Here is a 21,582-nt window from a genome sequence, read left to right on the forward strand (position 1 = left end):
AAAGATGTGAACCAGGCCTTAGTTCTTATCCATATCTATACTATTCACTGGCAAAGCTCATGATTATATTAATTATGTGTTGGATGTAAACATTCAACCTTTATGTTGCCCTTCGATTCTTTTACATTGGGGCACTTATGACTTCCTATCAAAGATGAGCTTTTAGGTACAGATACACCTGATAAATTGTCTCTAAAATATTAATTTTGAGGTTAAATGCAGCGGATTTACTCCTTGAATTTCAGATTCAAAGATATAGTAAGATATAATAATCATCAGTATTTGGTAATAAAGTTCCACCCCCTGGTCTTCCCCATGTGTCTGGAAGCACTCTCTTTTGTATGTGGTTTGCACAAACCCATTCCTTTTCAAGCTGGGACAGTTTAGAAGGTGTTCGGGACAGGTAGCAAGTGTAAGATTTATCCTTTCACCCCTCTCAGTCATACCGAATGGATAACAGACCCCCACAGTGGAATAAGGCAAAAATACATGTTATTTTCTGGTAGAAGAATTGAAGATACCACATCTGGACAGTCATACGCTACCTGTGCTAACGTCTTCTTCTTATTTTCTCTCTCAAAACAAGAGCTGCTATTTAGCATATTGATGGAAACCACTCTCCATAAAGGCAGGAAGAAGAGAACATTGCCAATACTAAATCATGGAGTCCCAAGGTAGAAGAAAGCATTCATACAAGACTGTTTCTAGTCCACAAGCTTTTGAAGACTTCCAGATTGCAACGTAGTTATCGATTGGGCGAACTGTGCAAATTCTCTGGGATTTTACGTGGCTAGAAGAAGGAGGTCTCTCGATCTAACTTCACTGGAAGAACAATTTCTACTATTGGTTAGCCATACTCTTTGACATATTCTCGAGGAAATTTTCAAGTTCCGAATCAATGCTCATAATATAGTCACCTGTTGATTCTAATAGATCACTGCATGATTGACTTGTCATGTTGCCGCCCGATTGCGTAGGATGAAATTGAGGAATGTAAAGGCTATTTTGAGAATTGCTGGAGCAAGAAGGTTCATTCACTGAACTCAACATCATCTGACTGGAATCTGTTTCGCATCCATCTCGCTGAAATGGTGGTCCAAAGAGGTTATTTTCAGCAGATATGGTCGAGAAAAAGGACTGTGAGACACTTGGTGTTGGAAACCTATTAGCCAGCCCTTTCTCAGAAACATATGTGGCCTTTTGCAAAGTGGGATCTTGGTTTGAGTGGTACATAGAAGTAAAATTGTGGGAGCTACTACCTGGAGCCTCTAGAGCTTTCCTCATCTGTGCAGATATGTTCATTGTTGGTGTCGTGATTAGATCATAACTGAAATTCTGGTTATTCGTGGGGTTGGATGATGTGCTTGCATTGTGCCAAAGAAAATTCGGAATAGCTGATACATTTTCTGGTTCCGGGAATGTATGGAGATATGGGTTGAGTGACGCACTTGGCCTTGGAATGCAATTTATTTCATTTTTACATGTGTCATTCACTGGTTCTATGAGGAGGAGAAGAAAAAACAATATAAATGTAGTTTTGGCAGTTTTCTGGGGTACAAGATATGAAATACAGACAGGCCACCAGTACTCTCGGACGTACGATCATTTATGCTAGATTACTGGTGTAAATGATGGCTGAAACCCATGCCGGCTATAAACTGGTGCACCTCATTATATTGGGGGCGCTTCCTCTGGAGCTGCTGGAATTATGAATACTGGCATGCCAAACACTAAGCAAGTTATAAACTTTGTGGGGGTCATTTATCATGACCAAAGTATATCTCCGGTGATGACTAATGGCCTATTGTCTAAGCAACCAAATAAGAAGCTTTACAGGAGAAGCCTAAAGCATTAAAACCATTCAGTTTCCCTTTGTGTGTCTTCTGCCATCAGATAATCTTCTAGCTGAGATGGGGTTATCTAGAGGTATTTTAGTCACTTTAACATAGTTGTGTTACCTATACTTAATGATATATATTTTTGACTGAACCAGCCTGCAGTCAACAAAATATTAAGATTCATTGAACTCATTATACATACACCTTTATTGCTTATGTTGCTGAGATCTAGACAGGGACCTGTGTCCTAGTAACAGCGACCTGTTTTTGGTGCCATGCACAGACTGTCCGTGTTCATCCATAGATCACATTTATTCTAGTGTTTACATATCATCGTTGTCCCGCTGGTTATTTACAATGTGTTTATGACATGATACCATGACATCTGGCCAACATCTACTAATTACCCAATCCATTTGGCTTTACAGTCCATTGACCTCTTGAATATTGGGTACATCAAGTAAATACAAATTGATACCTGTCTATGCTAAAGGGTTGTGCTAAGATTAGAAATATGCTCAGGATAGATGCTAAGTATCTAATTGGTCCGACAGCTAGGACCCTCACCAATCATGATATTCCGATAGGGGTACAAGAGAATCCAGTGTTCTGATCAGTAGGGGTCTCAGTAGTTAGACATCCATTCATCAGAGACTTACCCTTGGTTCACATCTGCGTTTGGTAATCTATTCGGGGGAGTCCGCATGGGGACCCCTCGAACGGACTACCGAACGCATTTGCAAGCGGTGTGCAGTGAAAGCACACGGACCCCATAGACTATAATGGGGTCCGTGTGCTTGCCATGAGATCTCCGCACAAGTTATGCGGACAGAAAAGTAGATTGTGAAGTATTTTCCTGTCCGCATGTTCCCTGCGGAGATTTCATGGCAAGCACACGGACCCCATTATAGCCTATGGGGTCCGTGTGCTTTCACTGCACATCGCTTGCAAGTGCATTCGGTAGTCCGTTCGGGGGGGGGGTCCCCATGCGTACTCCCCCAAACAGATTACCAAATGCAGATGTGAACCAAGGGTAAGTCTCTGATCAATGGATGTCTAACATCTAGCAACTTTTTCCTCCCCTCTCTATAGACTTATATGTGAAAAATAACTTTGGATTTGGTGAACCATTAAAACAACCCCATTATAATTAATTGTGAAAACTTTAAATTTCAATACCTTTCTTTATGGGTCGATCTAAGGTATGTAATGGTAAGATTGTTTGCAGTGGCTTGATCGCTTTGTCCACTTGATGATTTCGAAGTGATACTACAAAAGACATGCAAATTGTTATTAAAACTGCAGGTAATATTTGCAAAAACCGAACATTTCAATACTGTAGGTGAACATATTATTCTTAGACTTTCACTATTTCTATATTTACATACTGTAGTGACTATATTATTTTTAACTTTCTTGACGTAAAAAAAATTGTGACTACGATAAACTATTGTCTGTCATGTCTATACCAACATAATGATTGGTAGCTCCATTGGTTGAACCTACGTATTTTGGGCTCATTGAGAGTATCTACATGTGGGGATTGGTAGAAATGTTCTCCAGCTCTGGTTTCAAAATAACAAAATATCCAGTATATTATTAATATTGTATAATGTATTAAAGAGCTTGTTGCATACTCACTTTCATAGTAACTTTAGAAAGTCTAGAACGTTTCATCCTATAAATATATGTTATTTTCTATCAATCTAAGACCCTTATTATAATAAAAAAAAGTGATAACTGTCAGTCAACCAAAACTGGGGACAAAATGTGCAAAAGTTGGAAGTTTGGCGTACTGACTCTCCATCCCTGATTATAAGGGTACAATGTTACCCACAAAAAGGATCCCAAATTTTCGTGTTTGCATTGTGGTTACTCACCACAAAAGTTTTGCAACATGTCCTCATTTTTTTTCTTCTTCTTAGCGTAATGGTCTAAACAGGGTTCAACCAAAAAAAGAGAAACAAATTAGAACAACTTACACATGTACAGGAACAGTCTATGCAGTATCATAATACAGATCCAGTTTTAAAGGGGTTGTCCCATCACAAGGATCCTATCTATACTGCTTGTTAATGTGGATGTAAGACTTTTCCTAAATACACTGCTTCAGTAAAACTTCTTTGTTTGTCCACTTTCTTACTTTATTCAATTCATTGTTGACACAGCCCTGACTTATCTGCTCAAAAGTCAAGTGATGTATCTGCTGCTCTCAGGGGGGAGGGAGGAGGGGCTAAGTGCAGGGGAGCGAGACTGTGTTTCTAGCTATTCCTGTGTCTACACCACGTGACCTAGGTTCCTGTTAGCAGATAGAGGAGAGGAGCTGCTTTCATTTCTTCTGTTCTCCCAGTTATCAGGCTAGCTAATTCAGTTGTGTTCATTATGGCAGAGACAGGCAGTCTCTGTATGTAACACAGAATGGAGTTGCTGCTGCCTGTACTTCATAGTCCAATATGGGTGGGCGGAGCTACACACTAATTTGGGGGCGGAGCTAAACGGCAGGTTGCATGTGAAACCCCGCCCACCAAATGATGCAAGAAACCAGGAAGAAAGAAGATTTTACAGCAGTGAAGACTGGTGAGTATGTGACGTGGGAATACTCCTTTAAGTATTATTTGTTAAATATAGAGACGTCAAAGTGGCTGCTCCAGAGACCATATTACCTGAACCCACTGTCCCCTATAGGTTCCAGCCCTCTCCTATAATACTACTGTCCAGTAGCTAGCCTACACTCATCCCTATTTAAATTGTCTGTCACAGCCAAAATGCTACCCAAAATAATATTACTGTGTTCAATAGGAGCAGAAATATACATTTTGGGCAACACACTGATAAAGCCATGTATATCCAGCTTCATATACATTTTATTTTTAGCCTAATTTGACAAATTTGCATATAGACATTAGCGAGTGTTCTGACATTCCCCTGAAATAAATTAGTTGATGTGTGTGTATGCCACATACACCCCTTCCAGAGACTAAATCAATCTACAGCAAAAGCAAAGAAATCAGCCAGCATTTTACCTTTCTCACAAGGAGTGTATCGGAAGTCCATGGGTTCACTGACTTCTTGGTCTGAGGGTCTTCTAAGCTGCATTTTCACATTTGTGGCTTCAGTGATATCAAAGGGGAATAGAGGGGTCTTAAAAACTATAGCGACTTGGCGGTGCACATCTGCTTGCCCAAACTGTCCTTTATCTTCCCAATTACTGGTGAAAAATCGCACCTCAATGTCATCTATGCATAGGAGATAAAAGCGACCAAACAAAAACTAGAGTTAGTATAATACAGGTAGTAGATTCATCTCACCAAACACATGCATCTGCTTGTTAGGAGAGGCAGACACTTCCCCTAGAAAATCTGGATTATTATCTTCTTGTCTTCTCTGATTTTTTTTTTTTTTTATACAAATTCTATTCTATATTTTTCTCCATAATTAAGCAGATCTATTCATTCAAGTGCCTGAGAAATCTGGGTGACAACCTAAGTGATCGTCATATTGGTGTCACTCATCATTCCAAGAAACAAAACTAAGAAAGCTCAGAATACAATTTTCACTTACTGGTGATTTCCTAATTACTTTGGGGAAAGACAATATGTAAAGCACAATAAAAGAGTATAACATAGATAGATAGATAGATAGATAGATAGATAGATAGATAGATAGATAGATAGGATAGAGAAATAGATATGATAGACAGGTACATAGATAGATAGATAGATAGATAGATAGATAGATAGATAGATAGATAGATAGATATGGACAAATAGATAGATAGATAGATAGATAGATAGATAGATAGATAGATAGATAGACTGATGATAGAGGGATAGATAGATAGATAGATAGATAGATAGATAGATAGATAGATAGATAGATAGAAGGATAGATAGATAGATAGATAGATAGATAGATAGATAGATAGATAGATAGATAGATACGATAGAGAAATAGATATGATAGACAGAGGTACATAGATAGATAGATGATAGATAGATAGATAGATAGATAGATAGATAGATAGATAGATAGATAGAATATTTCACAAGTTTAAACAGGTAATATTATCTATTAAACTTAGATATATAGAGTAATATAGGTAAAGGTAGATATAGTAGGTATGAGACAGATTTATAAATAGATAGAAGATAGATATTAGCGATGGGATAGGTTGATAGATATTTCTCAAGCATATACAGGCGGATTTATTTATGAAACATGTAAACAGGGGAAATGCAGGTATATACAGATATTTCTCAGGCGGATATATCTATTAAACCTAGTCTACATGAATAGTAAATCTGAAAGCCGCACCTTTCTGGACTTTATCACATAACAAGAATATTTCATCTCCTCCGGCCGCGCTTCCGCAGTTCTTATTGACTCGGCAGATCCGCAGTTCTGCAGTATTGGGAGCACCTGGAAGGATAAATTAGTTTCATCAATAAGTAACAGGAAAATGTTAATAAAGTAATTACCAGACGAGTTTTACAATTAGGATTATTTATGAACTACAAGAAAAGTGAAATGTTGAAGCAGTATAACAATCACCTTGTAGTGACTGGTGGGGCTAAACCAAGCAGAAACTACATGTCTCCTTACTGTTTGGTTTACTCATTCATTTATCCTAGGCAGAGAGGAGAATACTTCCAGGGCTGCCTATAACCTTTGCACAGTCTCTCTTCTACACTTTGTATAGTTCTTGTATTATTACAGCTTCTATGGTTACTTTATGCAATTTTTACAGAACTTACGGTTGTCATAAATTGGGTTGGAAACAACTGGCTGTAGAGTTCTGGTATAATGCCCATGCTCATCGGCAAGAAAAACTTGAAAGCAGAGTCGTACGACATTTAGGTCATAATCCTCAATCGTAAGCAATTGGTCCTCTCGAACTGTGGAGGAGAAGAAGTCACGTGTAGTATTCATGAAACTGCTTCATCTTATACTGGCGATATGGTGAAAGTCATATATAGAGACCTGTCATCTATTATACAGATTGGCGATACATTGAAAGTCATATATAGAGACCTGTCACCTAGTATACAGACTGGCCATACAGTGAAAGTCATATATGGAGAACTGACTTCTGATATAGAAACTGGTGATACATTAAAATAATTTTAAAATTTGATATGGAAATTAGAAAAATGTATCAAAATAAAAATGACTATTTAATGTACCTATAAATATGAAGCTATAGTTTGTATTTCTACTATGGCTTAGTTATGAGCCATTACTTATAGACAGGCTGAGGTTGGACTACACAGAGATTCGGATGACAATGCCTGTTTAGGAGCAATGTACAATGGATGGTGCAATGGACGCTGAGCTTATTTGGTGAGATTCTGAGCAACCGGCATTAATGGGATCCAATACTGTAGTCAGGATAGTTATTCAGTCCGGCTTTAATGGGAATAGTGTGGCTGATATATATATATATATATATATATATATATATATATATATATATATATATATATATATGTGTGTGTGTGTGTGTATGTGTGAACACACATATTGAGGAATATTCAATTGCATTTAAGATTGCATTTAATGTATGTCTTATCATAAATGAGGCGCATCCTCCAGCAGTCTGTAGAAAAGCTTGTAGAAAACTAACCGTAATGATAAATCTGCAGGCCCCGTGGCCCCGCTCAGTCCTGCCTCTCACAAAGTGCCAAGGGCAGTGATAAAATACCATTTCTACTAAAATGTTTGCACAATGTCACTTAAATGTCACAACCCCACAGTTTGTTTCTTTGTAATGTCAGAAAACTGTTGTAAATATCCCCGAGTGTCATGAGAATCCCTTTGTAATGTGGCTTCAGGCGTTTGGGCTGTGACCTCAAGTGATCATATCTTAGAATAGGAATAAGTTATATTACTATACAATAAACAAAGAACCTTCTATGAATTTCTTGGCAGGTTTCTTCTAACTGGTGTTCCATAAGGAATTATTTAACGTATTCCATTTGTACTCCTAGGTGTTGTCTATTTCTGCTTGTCACCACCTTTCCCTATGCTATGCAAAGTCCTGCATGTCTGACCCTTCACCCGGTGTAAGCGCTCAGCTCATTCCGAGCCGTACACGCGAGCGCTTCTAAACACTTCCCATTCACTTCAATGGGAGCGCTCGTAAAGCCGGCTTTACGCGCGCTCCCATTGAAATGAATGGGAAGTGTTTAGAAGCGCTCGCATGTACGGCTCGGAATGAGCCGAGCGCTTATGCCATGTGAAGGGGCCCTCATGACTTTGTGTCCGGCCAAAGAAAACGGCTTCCCCGCTGAGAGGCTGCATACGGACACTGACGGTCACCTTTAAAAACCCATTCAAATGAATGGCTTTTAAAACTGACCGCTGGGAAGCCATCCCCTATGCAGTTTCTCCAGGGATTAGGACGGAAACTTGGCGGACTGACACAGGGCGCACATGGGCGCAAGTGTGAACGCCACATAAGACTATTGAGTGAATAGTACTCTGTCGTTTTTTCTGCCACATAAACTAAATATACTGTAGACTCTCAGGGTGATGTGAACAGAGCCTTACAGCAGCGACATCTGCATTACTATAACATGTAGGACACATTTCATGTTACTGAATGAACAGAACTTATCAAAACTATCCAACAGGAAAGCCAGCCTTGATGCCCACAGCAACAACCATTCACTGTGATTTGCTGTTTTATTCCCATTTCATTCAGTTTACACATTTAATAAGAGGTTTAATAGATTCAGACTATGCATAAAAGCCAATGGAAAATATTTGGCTGGAAATCAATAGTGAGTCATTCATGGCAATAAGAAGACTCTCTGAAATTTGTGTGAACAGCAATAGGTGGCATTTCTCAAAGGTAAAAAAAAAGAAAACACCTTTCCATTGAGGTTTTATAAACTGTAAGGTCCTCCCACATGGTATCAGATTAGGAGACGTCTCTGCTACCCTGGGATGGGCTCTACGTTTTCTTTTATAGAAGTGTCAGAAGACAAAGTTATTACCAAGTTCCATTGTTTCCATCTACCCTACCCGTGCTTATCATATACAATCATGTATGTAAAGGTCTACCGTATATACAAATCTCATCATAGTGTGCCACAACATGATAAAAGTCAATTTGTAATAGTGTCCATTGCAGAATGAGGGATTATATATGTTCACTTAGAGGGGGTTATCACACTCTTATTTATTGTTTTAATGTTTTTATGACCAGATAACTTTATTTTTTGCAGGTTATTTACCTTTAAACCACTTGTTGCAAAAACATTGCAAAACTATCTAATGTGGTAACGTCTCCAATGTAGGAAGAGTGTGGGCAATGGAGGATGATTCAGCCCATGAAATAATTCCTCTGCTACAAGTGTCAGCCCTTCTGAGGTTAATGTTAGTATTTAAAAATTCATGTGGTATTGAAGTTGACAGGGTTAAAACATCTATACTTCCTTCACACCTATAAATAAAAGTAGGCGGAGGAAGATGACAACCACGTTTGTAACAAGGTGCAGCGGTGAGCCTACACAATATGTGACTTTTGGTCTTTGAATAGAGGGAAGGAAACCATTTGCAGATTTCATTTCGAGCATTAAAGGTCAATCAATGCACCATAAATAGATTATGGGGGAGATGTAGAAAACGTGAGCAGGTGCGAACTGTCCATAGTAGCCAGGCACATCATAGCCTTCAATTTCCTATATGTGTTAGAGAGTCAGCACAAGGGTATGTGGAAAGAGCCTGCCATGTTTCCATATGGAGCCTCTATACAATACCATGTCAAACAGATATTCTCTCCTACAACAGAAGTCCATACTATGACATTCAATGCGGATCACTATGGCCAATATGGAGGTACAACGCCCCGCAAGGGCAAACCTTGTTAACATACCGTCCCATGTGCAGGAAATGTATGTGCAAACAAGGAATGAAAAAGTGTTCCTCTAACAGAACCCTCTGCATAGATTAGTACCTGGTTTTGAAACTGCACCAAAACCAGTTTTAGGCTGGGGCCCACGTAGCGTAAACACCCCGATTTAGCAAAAATCACAGTGTTTTACAGTACCTGCAAAGTGGATGAGATTCTGGCAGAAAAATATCCACAGCAATGCTGTAATCTCAAAAACGTTTTTGTAAATGGCAGCATGTCAATTATACCTGTGGATACAATGGTGTTTTCTGTCTAGGTATAATAGGAGCAGAGGAAACCTCTGCTGACTTTCTGCAAAAAGCACTGCAGAATAGAACACAATGCATTTCTGTTGGCAGCGCTTTTTGGCTGCAGCTCTCTATGTGTGGCCTTAGCCTTAGGCTGCCCTCATACATGGGAGGGAATTTATTATGACTCGTGCTCTGCACACAAATCTTTATCCGTATTCCCTGCTGCCACTAACTGCACCTGAATTATAAGGAGGCCTCAACCAAAAATTTCTAGACTGGCTGATGTGTTTTCAGCAAACTAACAATAGGTTCACACTAGCTTTGCCCTCCATTGTTCGGGTTTGTCAGTGGACCCAAACAATGGAGAAGCCAACCACTAAAACAACAGCTACACTCATAGCCTGGCAGACCCCTCCGTGCAGGACTTTAATCTCTCCTGACTTTCGGCAGACTCTGTGACTTAGGCCTGGTTCACATCTGCTTTCAGGTTTCCATTCAGAGAATCCACTTGGGGATAGGGGAACGGAAAGGCCCAAATGAAGGTGTGAACCAGGCCTGAGTCTCCGACGGAGACTCTGCCGCAAATGTGAACATAGCTTAACTTTACTATTAATTCAATCTTTATTGGAATATATTTTCTGATGCAGTGGCGTAGCTAGGAATGGTGGGGCCCTGTGGCGAACTTTTGACATGGCCCCCCTTTCCGACTGATGCCAAAGACCCCTCCTGACCGACACCCCCGCCTCTACACACGCTATTGGCCCCATAATGGCCCCTGTACACACAGTATGATGTCCCCATAATGGTCCCCGCACACAGTATTATGCCCTATTGTGGACACCCATCAACAATTATTATAATCTGGGGTCTTTTCACTCCAGCCAGTAACAGCCTATTAAAAAAAAAAAAAAAAAAAAAGCTGCGGTATCGGCTGTCGTTGGGCCCCTTAATATCCTGGGCCCTGAGGCAGCTCCTACCGCTGTTACCCCGGTAGTTACGCCACTGATCTTATGGATTAGCAATTATGAAGACCTCTAATGGCAGCCAATAGGGCGGTGATAAAATGTTGCCTTCAATAAACAGGAAATGCAGTATAAATTTTATTGCTCCATATATATGTATATATATATATATATATATATATATATATATATATATATATATGCTCTCTCTCTCTCTGTATATATATATATATATATATATATATATACTGTATTACCTACATTTCCTTATAGATAGTTGCACAGTATAATGTGTCATGTAACTATGTGAACACTAAGGAGAATACATTAATGAACCACAAATGACTCAATGATTGACTCAGCACTGCTTACATGGAGATCGAGTCTGCTCAGAGAATAAAATCTTTTGTAACTGTAGTCCCATAACCTATGAACTCACGCATGGCTACACAACAAACTTCCTCTTTTAAGCTATGTGTATTAACTATTTGCTGTACGCTGCTGTTGCTGAGTGACATTTCCATTGTAAAGCTGCTGAGTGTGTTTGTATGGATGATAAGTGCGGCTCGATAAACGTCATAAAGTTTTATGATACTTTTTAGAACAAATATTTTTATTAACATGATATTTAGTGGTTCTGTGTTCAAGTCCATTTTCATTGTTCTGTATAAAGAAGAGCTCGGTCACCAGAATGACAAGTGTTTTATGGGTTTATTGTCTGGTTGTATATCTCCCTGTGTAGTAACAATCCTTCATCACTGTGCAATGTAAGGTGCATTCACACAGTGCAGTTGGGGTAATACTGTAATGGAAAACATCACATGCAGTTTTCTGTTGTTTTGCTGCAGTTTTAAGGCTGCATGCACACGGAGTTACGCCGGGCTTGTAAAAATACTCATTCACAGCCGTACATGAGAGCGCAGCGGACGGCTCCCGAACACTTCCCATTCACTTCAATGGGAGCGCTCGTAACGCCGGCGTTAGAAGCAGAAAATCGGCTGAGTAAAGCTCTGCCCACTTTCTGTGAAAAGTGCTGCGGGAAAAACTACGATGTGTTGCCGGTGCAGTTTTACCCGTAGCATTTTTTGTGCTGCAGCCTGCTGTGTGGAGGGAACCTTAGCTTACCCGCATAGCTTTTGGGTTTCTTTCTTTTTGGAAGGAAACTCCCTATAAATTAGTGTCTGGCTTTCAAGAAGCCAAGTGATCTGGGATTAAAGCCAAACCAAAAGGGAGAAAAACCCATTCATAAAAAGCTGTTTCAGGGTTATTGAAAAAATGGCGCTAAAGATGCAGTTATTTGGGCTTGCAGTACTTTTTTGTCCAAGATTTCTGCCAACTTTGGGCCAGAAACTCCAAAACAGATCTGAACAAGTCAATGTAGGAAACATGCTCCATTGAAGTCAATGGGTCAGTGAAATAAACTGACAGTATGCAAGAAGAAAACTGATGTCACTTGGTCAGGAAACAACTGAACAAACGGAAACTGATTCAACACCAATGTACACCATCTGTTTTTCCCTGAAATCACACAGAAGAAACAATGCTTGTGTGAGAAGACCCTAAAAGCCCCATGCGCACTCAGTTAGGGTTCACACTATCGTTGGTGTCTGCTCAGAAGGTGTCCGTTAAAAAAAAAAAACAGACCAGACACCTATCATGACGGACAGAAAAGTTCTACATGTAGGATTTTTTTGTCCGCTTGATAAAATGGACATGGTTGTAAACGGACACTAAAGGACACAAACGGGCACTGAAGGACACAAGATAAAATCCCATTGAAATGAATGGAAGTTGTAAACGGACCAGCTAGTGTCCATTGCTAAAATCTTGTATGGACAATAGCCATGGACACTGCTGAGTGGACACCAACGGTAGTGTGAACGCCCCCTTATGTGCAGTCTGAAGAGGGTACTGATTCTCTGTTGTGTTCCGTGAAATATGGATCATATCCTATCCAGCCTCATATCAATGGGACGGAGAAACCCTGATTGAAATCAATGCAGGATAGAACACTCTGATGTCCTCCTAAAGCCTCATGCACACGACTGGGTGTGCAATCCAATGTTTTTTAACCACTTCCGGACCACCCATAGACTATATACGTCCCGATAGTGGTTGCCTAGTTCTGACAGGACGTACCGGTACGTCCAATCAGAACACAGCAGCTGCACGGAGATTGTGCAGCTGCTTTCACTGGGAGCTGGCTGTAACTTCAGCCGGAGCTCCCAGAGAGATGGCAGGGAAGATTTATTCCCTTCCCTGCCTTCTCGATCGCTGTGTATACACGGCTATGGACGCTGCCACGATGCGGTTGCCCTCTGACCTGGCGGTCACATGATCCGCGGGGCTCAGTGTCTTCCAAGAGCTGCTGGGTCCTACAGATCAGCTCTGTAAGGGTAAAGAACAGTGTGCAGGAGGCTGGATTCCTCCTGCAACTGGGGCTAAATGTAGCAGCCTCAGTTATAGGGCAAATCAGCCTCCCTAACGACAAAAAAAAGTGATCAAATGTCCCCAAGGTCTCTTATGACCTTATGGGGACACAATCTGAAAAAAAATAAAATAAAATATGAAAAAGTTTTAAAAAATGAAAATAAAATAATAAAAAATAAAAAAATACGCTAATAAAACGCCGTTATTAAAGGTTATAGCCCCACCCCGACAACACCATAAAAAATAAAAATTACCGTAACGGAGAGGAAAAACTATATTATAAAGTTTTTCAGTGACACTTTGTGTTATTAAATAAAAAAAAATAATAAAGTGAAAACCAGACACAATTTCCCTCCTATTATGTTTATATTTTCCTGGATATAAAAAAAATTAAACACATTCGAAATAAAAACAACATAAAAATAAAGCCATATGTGTCCCCGAAAAAAGACGCAAAAATTTGCTGAATGAGACATACAATAAAAATGTTACAGCCCTCAAAACCGCAAATACAAAAAAACCCGAAAATGTGTCTGGTCCTGGACCACAAATAGGCCCGGTACTGAAGTGGTTAATACTCCATTCCATTCTGAGGATTATGGCGCATGTCCTATCTGTGACAATGGATCCCTCCTGAAACCCCCCATTGACATCTGTTTTATCCCAGGCATCACACGATCCTGCTTTACGTTCAGGCCATTTGCTGAATCCACTTATTTACTGATTTATTTTTACTATACCCTACAATGTCTCTTGGCCCTGAGAAATGCTTTCGGCATACGGATGTGAAATGTGGACATGTGACATGCTTTATTCTTCTGAAGGCTCTAAATAGCACAGGGATCATGTGGCTTGTAATGAACTTTCTGCTGTCATCAGATTGTTCCTATTAAGGGACAAGACTGTGTCATACTTACATAAGGAAACTGAAGAAACGTAAATGTACTGAAGGTGCATCAGCAAGTGAGTGTCGAGCACCAAGTAATCTGCCAGCCGCTGAATGGAAAAAGTGCTAAGAAGTTTAGAAAGGAAAAGAACCAATTTCTGCAGAAAACCATTTTCCATATACTCAGGGTCATACAACACATGAGAGGTGCAGGTGGCTGACATTTTAGCCTGCCTGTATGCCGTAACATATCATGTGAGTGAGAAAATACATATGAAAAATTAGATACTTATTAAAAATACATACATTCCTGTTTAATTATTAAAGGGGCTTTCCAGGATTGCAATAAGCGTCTGTTTTATCTCATAAACAGCGCCACTCTTTTCCACGGGCTGTATCTGGTACTTCAACTTACTCATGTGAATAGGAATGAGTTGCAATACCAGATATAAGAGTGCACACGAGTGTAAGATGGGGCAAAAGGCAAGTCTTTTTGTGAACCTTGTATCTATGATCATGTTTTCTTATAAATATTAGAAGGCATAGTGGTATCTTCAAGAATACAGACTGAAGACTAGCCCAAGATTATAAAAACATTGCGGACCTTAAGACCGGAAACCTGAGCACAGGTGTGAACATGGCGTAAGCTCCACCTTGGTAAAATCTCATTTTTGGGATTTGACATATGGCCATGTTAATGGTAAATAATATTATCAGTTGTATAACCCAGAGGACCTAAAAAACTGGGGCAGACTAAAATATGAGCAATTGTCCATAACTGGGGGCTTGTGAATTCATGCCATAACTGAATTGGTTGCTCCATTTTTTGTATTGATGTTTTTTGCTATTGTAAGAGAGGTCTGGTATATTTTGAGCTTGTAACAGCAGAGAAAGGATCAGCTCTAGAGGTTTATGACGGAGCTGCCATTCTTAGTTCACTAACAAATCTTCACTTTCACTTCCCGTTAGACGTAAACAGTGGTTTACAGAAGAACAATGAGAACTTGAGAGGAAAATATATTTCTTGATAAAAAAAAAGTTACTTGGAATCTATGTAATTCATTAGTTTGTGTCATTCATATTCCTAGTAGTGCAGGTTTCTTTATTATATAAATCTCCATATAGATATACTGATGGTCAGTGTTAGACTGGGACTCCCAGGGCCCACCAGAGGGAATAGTTCTGGGGTCCACCGTAGACTATGTAGAACATGTGCACACCCACTTTATGATTTTTACTGCTATGTTGGGGCACACACAAGACATGTCCATTAGCGAGGTCTAATACATTATTATCTCTTAGGGGCCCTGTTTTATTAGAGAACCTAATAAAGTAGCCATGTTTTCCCAATTCACCCTACTTGAGGCACCAAAAAAATGTGCCTACAGGTTCCCGAGGTGTAAACTGGTAGGAAGGATCTGACCCTTGTTATAATTTCCTCCATAGTGTCCACTAAGAACAGACATGGAGCCAAGCTGAACCCCCTTGTGACCACTACAATGAACATTAAATATTCTATATTGCACAGATTTGTTAATAATGTATGATATAAATGAATGGTATAAAGCAGCTTAAATTTACTAGTAATGGTTGTCTTTACAAACTAGTCATGTGTCTCTCTAAACTGCCTTCACAAAAGCCGTTAGTATAGAGATTTCTTCTTCCTCTATTGCATGAGCACCATGTGTTACGTTGCGCCCATCTTCTGCCATTTGTAGATCATTAGAATATTTTACTGTACTTTGCAACAGGAAATATAATTTTGGCATGTTGTGCAATAACAGGTGCTTTATTGTGGTTAGACCACATTGATCCAACCTGTCTGTCTATTCTTATCCCGAAGGTGGCTGACATGGTCTGTCTGGTCCCTTCAGTTTGGGTGTAGGTGCCAGTCTGTGCGGGGTTTTACTCTGTGGGCATTAGGGGGATGCCATATATATTCATGTTGCTGTAGGCAGGGTAAGCCTCCTGTGTATTATATCTCTCTGTTTGACGATATAGGAAACTTGTTGCTGATCCCTATAGGTTTGGCTGTGATTTACAATTGTTATAGTTGGTGGCCATGGTGGTACAGCACTGTGTAATTTGTTGGTGCTACTGTATATCAGCAGAAGGAAATAAAGTATTTCTTGAAACTAATCCTATTACTACTTACAGTGTTACCGTCATCTTATATAAATCAATATAATTGCTGGGAAAATTGGCTAGTGAGTAACAAATCTGCATAAACAACACAATGCTGTGAATTACTGAGGCACACCCACATTCCTAATGTTCTCCGCAACTGAAGTGTGCTGTCTGGTTGCTACAAAACAAATCATTTCTCAATGAATAATTGTCACGTTATTGGCTATGTTGCTAAATAGCAGCTTGTTCTACTTATATGGCAGAGGATATATGAAAGATACATGAAGCCCAATGACCTCCGTCTTTCCTATTTCCCTGTGGTAGCAAACGAATGTAAAGGTCCCATAGTTGTCACACAGATTACTAGCCTTTGGTTAACCCATTACCGATATACAGTATGGTTATATAACAAGATTAAGCCCTGTACAATGACGAAGATGGAACCCGGAGATAGGCGCATAATACAGATTTTTTGTATTGAAAAGTTGCTTATTTTTTTTCTACAATAAAAAAAGAGTTAGATGGTAAAGCCTTTAATAGTCAACTGCACAATATAGAATGTTGTGGGCAGTCAATGTAGTGTTACATACTAAGGTATGCACAAGGTATGAGCACATGAATCAATGGACCCTTCTCCATGGCCTCCCAGCAAATACTCTTGCCCCCCTCCTGTCCACCTTAATTTGTGCTGCTCGCTTAATTCACCTTGCCCCCTGTTCTTCATCAGCCACTCCCCTTTACCAACCCCTTCACTGGTTACCTGGTGCCCAGCGAATAGAGTTCAAAATACTAACACTGACATACAAAGGCATCCACAACCTATCCCCTCCATATATCTCAGAACCTCCAAAAACCTCCTACTCCATTCTGCTTTCATCCGCTCCTTACACAACCGTCTCCAAGATTTCTCCCGTGCATCCCCCATACTCTGGAACTCCTTACCAAGACACATAAGACTGACCCCCACAATCACAGGCTTCAAGAAGGTCCTGAAAACTCACCTATTCAGGAAGGCCTACAATCTCCAATAACACTACTGTCACCACACCACCATCTGAACAGTCTCTTCCCTCCCCTTCTGTCTCTATCCCTCTTCCCTCATAGATTGTAAGCCCTTGCGGACAGGATCCTCTATCCCCATTGATAGTATTATATTTGTTTGTATATTTTGTGTACTATATGTACACCCCCAAATGTAAAGCACCATGGAATTAATATAATAATGTACAGTACCACAGAATTAATATAATAATGTACAGCACCATGAAATTCTACAATAATGTGTAGCTCCATGGAATATATATAATAATGTACAGAGCCATGGAATTAATACAATAATATATAGCACTATGGAAGTAATATAATAATGTACAGCACTATGGAATTAATATAATAATGTACAGCACCATGGAATTAATATAATAATGTACAGAGCCATGGAATTAATATAATAATGTACAGCGCCATGGAATTAATGGTGCTATATAAATAAACAATAATAATAATGGACCACACAGCAAACAGTAGAAATAAATAGGACACCTACCTCCGAAGGGATTGATTTTCCGAATCATTCTGGAATGAATAGCATCTTTTACTTCTCTTCTACGAACACATTGAATTCCCAAGTTCTGGAAGCTATTAGAAAAATAATGGTCAGGCCCATTCACAGTAACAATTAGGCCGGGTTCACACGATGTATTTTGGCACGTAATGTGGCACGTAGACGCTGCGGGAGCTTTTGCGGGCAGTATACGCTCCCAGTGATTTCAATGGGAGCCGGGACCGTATACACGGCGCTATTTTGCATCTGTGATTTTGCGGCGGCCGCAAAATAGCGCTGCGTATACAGTCCCGGCTCCCATTGAAATCAATGGGTGCGTATACGGCCTGCAAAAGCTCCCGCGGCGTCTACGTGCCACATTACGTGCCAAAATACATCGTGTGAACCCCGCCTTAGAAATGATACAATCAATTATAGCACATTCTTGCCATGGAGTCGCAGTCCTGTAAACTATAAGAGCATGCGCTATATTACCCACAAACCAGGTTTCCTTGTGGCCTCCAAACTTCAGTTCAATTGGTCGCAGCCAATCCACTAGTTTATAGTCTTACTATGCCTCCTATCATCTTAAAGGTTAACTGTCCCATACTTCCAGAAATAACCCCAACATATCAACCAGCACCTACCGAACAATGCTAGACTATGTAAAACCCCACCCATGCTGGGTACGCCAAGTTGTCAGTTCACTTTCTAGTAGGAATGACAGAAGAACAGCCCAATATAGAGTTCTAAGAAAAAAATTATCTGGAATTGGCATGTTATGGGGAATAGACTAATTTACAAAAACGGACATACGGTATTGAGAGAGGTTACAGGTCCTCAAAAAAAAAAAAAAAATTACTCAATGACTATGACTCAACATTTTTAAAGCCAGGAAAGGTTATTGCATCAAGACAGTGTACTTACCATAAAACTCTGCGTTCAGCACCAAATTCAGTTTCATAGTACCCATCTCTGCAGTCCTTGCCGACCAGATCATGGGGATGTGGTCTGTAGGGTTCATTTTTTGTGACTAAAGTAACTCTCACTTTGCCTTTTACAGTGTAATTCATGTTCTGCAGCTACAAGAACAATAAAAGAGGATCATTTGATATCGGCCTTATCACCTCAATGTGATAGTCAATGATCTGAAACTGTCAAAGATGGCAACTATATTCCTTGTACCTTTATCATTCATATGTAGGTTCACTTTTCCTTTAAGATGACAGATTCAAATGAACAAAATATAAAGGATCCTATAGGCTACAGCACATTGTAAGATATTAACCTTATATACAAATAAATGGGCTCATGATTATGCTGAATATCCCACCTCTGCATGGCTGGCTTCCTACAGATCATGTCTTATAGGGTGGAATATTTGTGTTATTCACTGTGCATGAATGCTATATAAGAGTGTATATTTATTTCCGAAACACATTTATAGCCATGAGTGCGTGTGTGTGAGCTGTGGTTATGCTTCAACGTTAACACCTCCCCCACTTTTAACAATAAAAGATCACTAGTGGGCAGCACAAGTAACCTGTCAGTGACATAGTTTAGAAGTAATTCATCATAGGACAACACTTTTTCGGAAAATTCAAAATATCAATATAGAATATAAAGCAACAAGCTGTATATTTAGCAATATATATGTACCCTATTGTGGTCATGAGGTCAATACTGAAGGAGTCATATGCTTTCTAGCATTGTGGAGTCATCACTATGACTTATCCAAGATTAAAGCTAGTTCTAAGTATGGCGACCTCTCTACTTGTCAAACATGCCCTACGGCCCGGTTCACATCTTCGTTTGGTATTCCACTCGGCGAGTACGCTTGGGGACCCTCTGAACGGAATACCGAGCGCATTAAAAAGCGGTTGGCAAAGAAAGTACACAGACCCCATAGATTATAATGGGTTCTGTGTGTTTTCCGCGCAGTGTCTGCACGAATCATGCGGATCACTTTTATCTCTGTATAATTAGTGTGGACACCGCGCGGAAAACACACGGATCCCATTATAGTCTAACGCTGTGGCATTATTACATACTGAGATACTAATACGCCATGCGTGGTCAACACAATGCTACGATTACATGTAGAGAAGATGTTGTACTGCACTTGGTGACATGTAGAAGTTACTACATGAAACCCTTAAAATGACATTACTGAATTCTGTGGACCATTCTGTATCAATGTAAAGGATATTCATCAATGCTCTATTTAATAACTATATAATCTACCCCTCTTTTACATGAATACCTGGATTGATGGGTATGTGCGGTTGTTTTCTGAACTGCGCTCTCCAAGGATACTGCCAGCTGAGCGCCCTTCACATTTGTAGCGGAACCTCATCCCTCTCTGACGGGGCTGCTCAAATATTTCTATGTAAGGTTCCCCTGTAACAAGTCACCATGAAGAAAAATGTTTAGCAATATACATGAAAGTGATCGTGTTCTCATAACAGGCAGGAGATGTTAGCAATAAGTCGGGATCAGGGAAAGTTAATGAAAATTTACCTAAACAAAAGTTTTATATACGGTATTTGCTGAATGTCTCGTAGGTAATACTATTTAGAATAAGGTTGCCCTACATTATACGATACGTAGGATATTTATTATCTGGGACCATACAATATCTGGGCCCTTTAACTGGATAGGCCATTAATGTAGAATTGGTAGGTTCGGTGCTTGGGGCCCAAAGATCAGCAGAATGAAGGGAATGTAGCTACTATATATATTCTTAGATTCAATATGTGATCAGTGAGGGTCTTACACCAGGGACCCCCACACATTTGAAGAGACCACAGTATTCAGATGAATACCAAGCACAGCACTGAACATTGCTTAGTTTTGCAGCTCTGCCCCCATCACTTCAATGGGACTGATCTGCGGCTACATACATGGGGCCATCATTATCTTGGTCCCAGAAATCCCCTTGTCTACTGCTGTACTTTAGCCCTGTTCAGTAGCGTATGCAGAGACTAGACCACAAAGATTGATTACTGTAAGTACATGACATCACTTACCTATAAGTGTGTTGTGTATCATTCCATGATGACCTATGAGAGCAAAAGAAGATAGAATTATCAAGTACAGTAAAGTAAAACCACATTTCTGCTGTGATAACAATAGTCACCATGATAATTTCTACCTAGAGCAAAGCCTGAACTAAGCTTATGAACCAGAGTCAGCATGACCCACAGAGGATTATCTACTGGGCTTAGGCCTGACACAATAATATGCCATAAAACATAATAGAACAATATGGAACATATCAAGGCCAACAAGTTTAGCATTGGGCTACATAATTTGATGGTGACTCTGGATTGGTTCACAAAGAACCATTTGTCTGAGTTATAGCTAGGCTTTCTTTCACCCTGTCGCAAATCTTGTGCAAAATGTGCATTAGTTTGCTGGACACTGTGCAGTACAATACTTTATGGGGGCCTGTAATGAGGACAGTATACTGTAAGGGGGCCAACAAAAGAGGCAACATATTGTATAGGGGCCACTAAATAGACAATATACCATGTGGGGGGATCAGTAAAGGGGGTGTTATACTGAGTGGGTGGCTATTAAAGTAGACATAATACCAAGTGGGGTCCAGGAGGGGCCCTGTCAAAAACTTACTATGGGGTCCTGTCT

At 39.9% G+C, this 21,582-nt stretch overlaps 1 protein-coding gene across 1 annotated transcript in view; it reads right to left on the reverse strand.

The window, feature by feature from the left end:
- Nucleotides 1-633: 633 nt before the first annotated feature.
- REL (REL proto-oncogene, NF-kB subunit) overlaps nt 634-21,582 on the reverse strand; it is a 32,797-nt gene continuing 11,848 nt past the window's right edge. Inside the window, exons 2-11 of the mRNA XM_075267580.1 lie at nt 20,964-20,996; nt 20,198-20,334; nt 18,862-19,016; nt 17,938-18,029; nt 6,593-6,733; nt 6,153-6,257; nt 4,862-5,074; nt 3,719-3,772; nt 3,018-3,107; nt 634-1,499 (exon numbers count right to left, since the gene is read on the reverse strand). Coding sequence (XP_075123681.1) covers nt 841-1,499; nt 3,018-3,107; nt 3,719-3,772; nt 4,862-5,074; nt 6,153-6,257; nt 6,593-6,733; nt 17,938-18,029; nt 18,862-19,016; nt 20,198-20,334; nt 20,964-20,996 — 1,679 coding nt within the window. The 3' untranslated portion in view covers nt 634-840. The remainder of the gene's footprint in view (nt 1,500-3,017; nt 3,108-3,718; nt 3,773-4,861; nt 5,075-6,152; nt 6,258-6,592; nt 6,734-17,937; nt 18,030-18,861; nt 19,017-20,197; nt 20,335-20,963; nt 20,997-21,582) is intronic.

The sequence above is a fragment of the Leptodactylus fuscus genome, chromosome 3 (genome assembly GCF_031893055.1).
Source record: "Leptodactylus fuscus isolate aLepFus1 chromosome 3, aLepFus1.hap2, whole genome shotgun sequence".
Taxonomy (NCBI): Eukaryota; Metazoa; Chordata; class Amphibia; order Anura; family Leptodactylidae; genus Leptodactylus; species Leptodactylus fuscus.